Below are 7,143 nucleotides of genomic sequence, written 5' to 3'. Positions count from 1 at the left end.
TTCCAAGAAAGTTCTCAGGTGAACGTGAGGATATGAAGTAGCAGTTCCAGCGAACTGGTTTTGTTGAACCATATTGATCAGGGCAGGCTTCAGCTCAAAATTGTTGGCATTTATGGTCCCCCGAGCAATACCAGAGTAATGATTGTTGATCACTGGTCTGAAGTGATCTCTGATGGGTATAGCCTCTGGCGGGATGTGTCTGTCATTTTCTCTGTGTTCAGCCATTGCTTGGATCTCTTCTCTTCTTGCTTTTCTTAATCTTCTCGCAGTTCTTTCGATCTCCGGATCAAAAATAAGCAAGTCAGGGCTTTGCGATCTTAGCATGCACTGCCAAACAGAAAAAAATGAAAAACTCAATCAATATAAACTCAAATAAAAATAAAAGCTCTAAATTAAAATCTAGACTAATTGATAACAATACTGATATAAATTCAAATTTTACACTCCCCGGCAACGGCGCCAAAAACTTGTTGCGTGTTTTCACTACCGCAAGTGTACGGTGTCAAGTTTTAGTACTGGTTAGAGTACAGATATCGATCCCACGAGGAGTGTGAATAAAAATGTATATCAGTGCTCGTAATTAAAATAGTCTCAATTTTATTTAGAAAAATCAAATAAAAGGTTGGTTTGTTTGAACGAATTAATTGAAAACAATGAATTAATTAAATCACCGAATTGAGAAATAATAATGAGAGAAAATATCTAGAGAAAAGATTTCACAAAGTTTTCACGATAAATATTCACAGTTGAATTTATATTCCTGAATTCCAATTATTTAATGGCCAAGAACACTTAGGTTATGTTATTCCCCCTTTCTCAAGTGACAAATAACTGTATCTATCAACTTCGATTCAATTATTCCTAATTAGAATCTAAGTTTCGTAGATAAATGCAAACAATGTTCTTACTAAGCCTCACTAAAGTTATACGCCTTCCGAACGCTATAAACATTTAACGATGTGTACTGATGATCTATAATCTTAGTCCTCTCCCGAGTTGTAGAATTAATCAGACAACAAACAATTTATGGCCAGTAAATTGCAGTCAACTCAATACAAAGAAACACAATTAAACAGAAAGGAATTCAATCATATAAATAACCGAGTCAAATTATCGTTTCCACAAAGCTACGTCATTCTCTAGACTAGAAAGTTAGTTCATGACGAAATTAAAATAAAAACAAGACATGTTCAAAGTTTTAGACATTGAAATACGAGAAATGATATACACGAAAGACAGATAACAAATCCGAAGTGTCGTCTCTGTCCCCAGATTCGTCGCTCTTCGTCTTTGTAATTGATCTTCGTGTGTCTTGCCTTCGTCTCGCCTTCGCTTCAAGTTTCTCCCTGTATTTTCGTCCAAAAACGGCGTCCTCCTTCTCTGAACCCTCGTTTCTCTTTTTATATCCCTCTTCCGGGCCGTAAGTCGAAGCCCATTTAGTCTTGTTTCGCCGCCATTAGCGCCGCGGCGCTAACGCTCACGAACGACGGGTGCCTAGGCGCCACTTACTCAGCGCCGCGGCGCTAATGGCGGCGAAACAAGACTAAATGGGATTCGACTTACGGCCCGGAAGAGGGATATAAAAAGAGAAACGAGGGTTCAGAGAAGGAGGACGCTGTTTTTGGACGAAAATACAGGGAGAAACTTGAAGCGAAGGCGAGACGAAGGCAAGACACGCGAAGATCAATTACGAAGACGAAGAGCGACGAATCTGGGGACAGAGACGACACTTCGGATTTGTTATCTGTCTTTCGTGTTTATCATTTCTCGTATTTCAATGTCTAAAACTTTGAACATGCGTTGTTTTTATTTTAATTTCGTCATGAACTAACTTTCTAGTCTAGAGAATGACGTAGCTTTGTGGAAACGATAATTTGACTCGGTTATTTATATGATTGAATTTCTTTCTGTTTAATTGTGTTTCTTTGTATTGAGTTGACTGCAATTTACTGGCCATAAATTGTTTGTTGTCTGATTAATTCTACAACTCGGGAGAGGACTAGGATTATAGATCATTAGAACACATCGTTAAATGTTTATAGCGTTCGGAAGGCGTATAATTTTAACGAGGCTTAGTAAGAACATTGTTTGCATTTATCTATGGAACTTAGATTCAAATTAGGAATAATTGAATCGAAGTTGATAGATACAGTTATTTGTCACTTGGGAAAGGGGGAATAACATAACCTAAGTGTTCTTGGCCATTAAATAATTGAAATTTAGGAATACAAATTGAACTGTGAATATTTATCGTGGAAACTTTGTGAAATCTTTTCTCTAGATATTTTCTCTCATTATTATTTCTCAATTTCGTGATTTAATTAATTCATTGTTTTCAATTAATTCGTTCAAACAAACCAACATTTTATTTGATTTTTCTAAATAAAGTTGAGACTATTTTAATTACGAGCACTGATATACATTTTTATTCACACTCCTCGTGGGATCGATATCTGTACTCTAACCAGTACTAAAACTTGACACCGTACACTTGCGGTAGTGAAAACACGCAACAAGTTTTTTTTGCAATATCAGCAAACCAAGGAATTACAGTGTTGACCTCAAAGAGTTGCTCATCCGGAAAAGTTTCCTGTATAGCTCCCTCTTCTTTCTTCTCCTCCAGCTCAAGCCTCGACAAATGATCAGCTACCTGATTCTCACTACCTTTTTTATCCTTGACCTCAAAGTCAAATTCTTGTAATAGCAAAATCCACCTTATCAAGCGTGGTTTTGCAACTTTCTTGGCGAAAAGGTAGCGAATAGCTTCATGGTCAGTGAAAACGATTACCTTTGTGCCAATCAAATAAGGCCTGAATTTGTCGAAGGCAAACACTACTGCAAGCATCTCCTTCTCGGTCGTAGTGTAATTCTGCTGAGCAACATCCATCGTGCGGCTTGCGTAGTAAATCGCCCTAAACATCTTGTCCCTTCTTTGGCCTAAGACAACGCCCACCGCATAATCACTTGCATCACACATTAGCTCAAATGGCTCCTTCCAGTCCGGCACTATCATGATCGGTGCGGTCACCAATGCCATTTTGATCTTCTCAAATGCCTGCAAACAATCATCATCAAATATAAAAGTCGATTCTTTTTCAAGTAAATTACATAGGGGTTTAGTGATCTTAGAAAAATCTTTAATAAATCTACGATAAAACCCCGCATGTCCTAAGAAGCTCCTTATTCCCTTGATGCTCTTTGGTGGAGGAAGTTTTTCAATGGTAACCACCTTGGATCTGTCTACCTCTGATCTCCGAGAAGACACTTTATGTCCAAGAACAATGCCCTCTTGGACCATAAAATGGCATTTCTCCCAGTTAAGAACTAAGTTCTTTTCTTGGCATCTCTGCAAAACAAGGGATATGTTATGTAAACAATGATCAAACGACAAACCGAATACTGAAAACTCATCCATGAAGACTTCCATTATTTCCTCTACCATATCTGCAAAAATGGCCATCATGCACCTCTGGAAAGTGGCAGGTGCATTGCATAGCCCAAACGGCATTCTCCAAAAAGCAAACGTGCCATAGGGACACGTGAAAGTAGTCTTCTCCTCATCTTCTGGAGCTATAGCAATTTGGTTATAACCTGAATAACCATCTAAAAAGCAATAATGACAATAACTAGCAAGTCTATCTAGCATCTGATCAATAAAAGGCAGTGGAAAATGATCCTTACGTGTGGCATTGTTTAACTTTCTATAATCAATACATACTCTCCAACCGGTAACAGTGCGAGTCGATATCAGTTCATCATTTTCGTTTCTAACCACAGTTATTCCACCTTTTTTCGGTACAACTTGTACATGAGACACCCAACTACTATCAGAAATGGCATAAATCACACCAGCATTTAGTAATTTCAGTACCTCATTTTTCACAACATCTTTCATTGCTGGATTCAATCGCCTCTGGTGATCCACAGAAGGAGTATATGACTCCTCCATCAAAATTTTATGCATGCATATAGTGGGGCTAATTCCCCTAATATCAGAAATCAACCATCCTAAAGCAGTTTTAAATTTCCTCAATACTCTCAATAATTTATCTTTTTCAGTACAAGTAAGAGAGGAATAGATGATTACCGGATATGTCGACTTTTCACCTAAAAATACATAACATAAATGGCTTGGCAGTTCCTTCAAGTCAGGCGAAGGTGCTTTTACCTCAATTTTCTCATTTATATCCAACTCTTCAGGCGGTGCATCTATTTTTCTTTCCTTTTGAGATGCTTCAAGAGCCAACAGCTGTTCTTTCACTTCCCAATTGTCTTCATCAACAGATCCTGCAGCGCTTGTCAAACAACACTCCAAAGGATCCCTAGTTCCTGCACAACTAAGGGACATACATGAGTCTAAAATATCAATGCTTTTACAAGTGCTTACCTCATTTGATCCCTTCATGGCGTGATAGATATTAAAAATGACTGCTTCTCCGCTAACTCGCAGGGTAAGTTCACCCTTGTGCACATCTATCAATGCCCTTCCAGTTGCCAGAAACAGTCTCCCAAAGATTAATGGAGCATCATGATCCTCTTCCATATCTAAAATCACAAAGTCAGCAGGAAAAATAAATTTATCCACTTTTACCAGTACATCTTCGACGATCCCACGTGGGTACGTGAGACTTCTTTCCGCAAGCTATAAGGTGATAGTGGTAGGTTTGACTTCCCCGAGCTCCAGATCCCTGTAAATAGAAAATGGCATCAAATTAATATTTGCTCCTAAATCACATAAAGCTTTACTGCATTTAGAACCACCAATAAAGCAAGGAATAGTAAAACTCCCTGGATCTTTTAGTTTCTGTGGTAGCTTCTTCTGCAGTATGGCGCTACACTCTTCAGTAAGGTTCACTGTCTCAAACTCCTGCAGCTTCCTCTTCTTAGACATCACATCTTTGATAAACTTTGCATAATTCGGCATTTGCTCTAAAGCATCAGCAAATGGTATGTTGATGTATATCTTCTTAAAAATCTCCAAAAATTTTGCAAACTGATCTCATCCAAATTCTTCTTTTTGAATCTCTGAGGGTATGGAAGGGTCGGTTTATATACTGGAGGTCGTTCAACTTCCACTTCTGTCTTGGATTCCTCATTTTTGCTTTCTTCAACTGTCTTCTCACTTTCCACTCTCTCTTTAGGAATGTGTACCTTCAATTCCTTTCCACTTCTCAAGATGACTGCCTTGCACTGTTCTTTTGGGTTAACCTCTGTGTTGCTAGGAAATTGACCCATATTCTGATCTTTCAACGCGTTGGCCAACTGTCCAATTTGAGTTTCCAAAGATTTCATTTTGGCACCCATATTTCCCATGTGAGTCTCCATGTTATCAAGACGAGACTTAGTCCTTGCCATCCGCTTTCCCAACTCAGCAACAAACGTTCCTACCAAATCTTCAAATGAAGGCTTTCCCTCCCCCTTTGATGTATTGAACCCCGGTGGAGGATTCAACACATTTTTATTATTTGCATAAGAAAAATTTTCATGATTTCTTAATCCTGGATGATAAGTATTAGGAGGAGGGTTACCTCGATATCCTCCGAATCCTCAAAAATTTCTGTTGTTGACGTACTGCGCTTCTTCAGGAATAGATTGTTCTTCAGCAACAGTTGATGGACTTTCAGTTTCGGATGTGCTTACCTTATTCATCGCTGCTATTTGAGTGGTCAATGCAGATACCTGAGCAGTGAGTGACGTAATAGGGTCCACAACATAAACTCCAGCTGTCCTTTTTACTCCTGCCCTTTCAGACGGCCACTGGTAGCTATTTATCGTCATCTGTTCCAGCAAGTCGTAAGCTTGCTCGGGAGATTTAGCAAAGATCGTGCCACCAGCTGCAGCATCTACTGTTCCTCTTGTTTGTCCATTTAGACCGTTGTAGAATAATTCAATTTGCACCCAGTCTTCGAAGCCATGGTTCGGGCACTTCTTAACAGCTCCTTGTATCTTTCCCATGCTTCATACAATTGCTCAAAATCAGTCTGCCTGAACGTGCTAATCTCAATCTTCAACTGTGCAGACTTTGCAGGGGGAAAGTATTTTGCCAGAAATTTCGTCGCCAGCTCTTGCCAAGTAGTGATACTTCCTAAGGGAAGCGATTGAAGCCATCCTCGTGCTTGATCCCTGAGAGAAAACGGAAACAAACGCAGTCTAATAATATCATCAGGCACATTATTAATCTTTACCGCATCCGTTATCTCCAAGAAGGTTCTTAGGTGAACGTGAGGATCAGAGGTGGCTGTCCCAGCAAACTGATTTTGCTGAACCATATTGATTAGAGCAGGCTTCAGTTCAAAATTATTGGCGTTGATTGTCCCTCTTGCAATACCAGAGTAATGATTGTTGATCACTGGTCGGAAGTGATCTCTTATAGGAATCGCCTCTGGCTGGACGTGTCTGTCATTCTCTCTGTTCTCAGCCATTGATTGGATCTCTTCTCTTCTTGCTTTTCTTAATCTTCTCGCAGTTCTTTCGATCTCCGGATCAAAAATAAGCAAGTCAGAGTTTTGCGATCTTAGCAAACACTGTCAAGCAGAAAAAAATGAGAAACTCAATCAATATAAAATAAAATAAAAAATAAAAGCTCTAAATTAAAATCTAGACTAATTGGTAACAATACTGATATAAATTCAAATTAGACACTCCCCGGCAACGGCGCCAAAAACTTGTTGCGTGTTTTCACTACCGCAAGTGTACGGTGTCAAGTTTTAGTACTGGTTAGAGTACAGATATCGATCCCACGAGGAGTGTGAATAAAAATGTATATCAGTGCTCGTAATTAAAATAGTCTCAACTTTATTTAGAAAAATCAAAAAAAAGGTTGGTTTGTTTGAACGAATTAATTGAAAACAATGAATTAATTAAATCACCGAATTGAGAAATAATAATGAGAGAAAATATCTAGAGAAAAGATTTCACAAAGTTTCCACGATAAATATTCACAGTTGAATTTATATTCCTGAATTCCAATTATTTAATGGCCAAGAACACTTAGGTTATGTTATTCCCCCTTTCCCAAGTGACAAATAACTGTATCTATCAACTTCGATTCAATTATTCCTAATTAGAATCTAAGTTTCATAGATAAATGCAAACAATGTTCTTACTAAGCCTCGCTAAAGTTATACGCCTTCCGAACGCTAT

General features: G+C 38.6%; 1 protein-coding gene across 1 annotated transcript; it reads right to left on the bottom strand.

Annotated features, from left to right (window-relative positions):
- Positions 1-317: 317 nt before the first annotated feature.
- LOC142520181 (uncharacterized) lies at positions 318-5,355 on the bottom strand. The gene is made up of 6 exons (XM_075623182.1): positions 4,995-5,355; positions 4,786-4,929; positions 3,401-4,545; positions 2,789-3,055; positions 2,541-2,674; positions 318-327 (listed from the first exon to the last, which is right to left on the bottom strand). Exons 1-6 carry the CDS (start codon positions 5,353-5,355, stop codon positions 318-320), a joined length of 2,061 nt encoding a protein of 686 aa, XP_075479297.1.
- Positions 5,356-7,143: the final 1,788 nt, after the last annotated feature.

Source organism: Primulina tabacum, chromosome 12 (assembly GCF_025594145.1).
Source record: "Primulina tabacum isolate GXHZ01 chromosome 12, ASM2559414v2, whole genome shotgun sequence".
NCBI lineage: Eukaryota > Viridiplantae > Streptophyta > Magnoliopsida > Lamiales > Gesneriaceae > Primulina > Primulina tabacum.
This window is presented reverse-complemented; position numbering and strand designations above follow the sequence as displayed.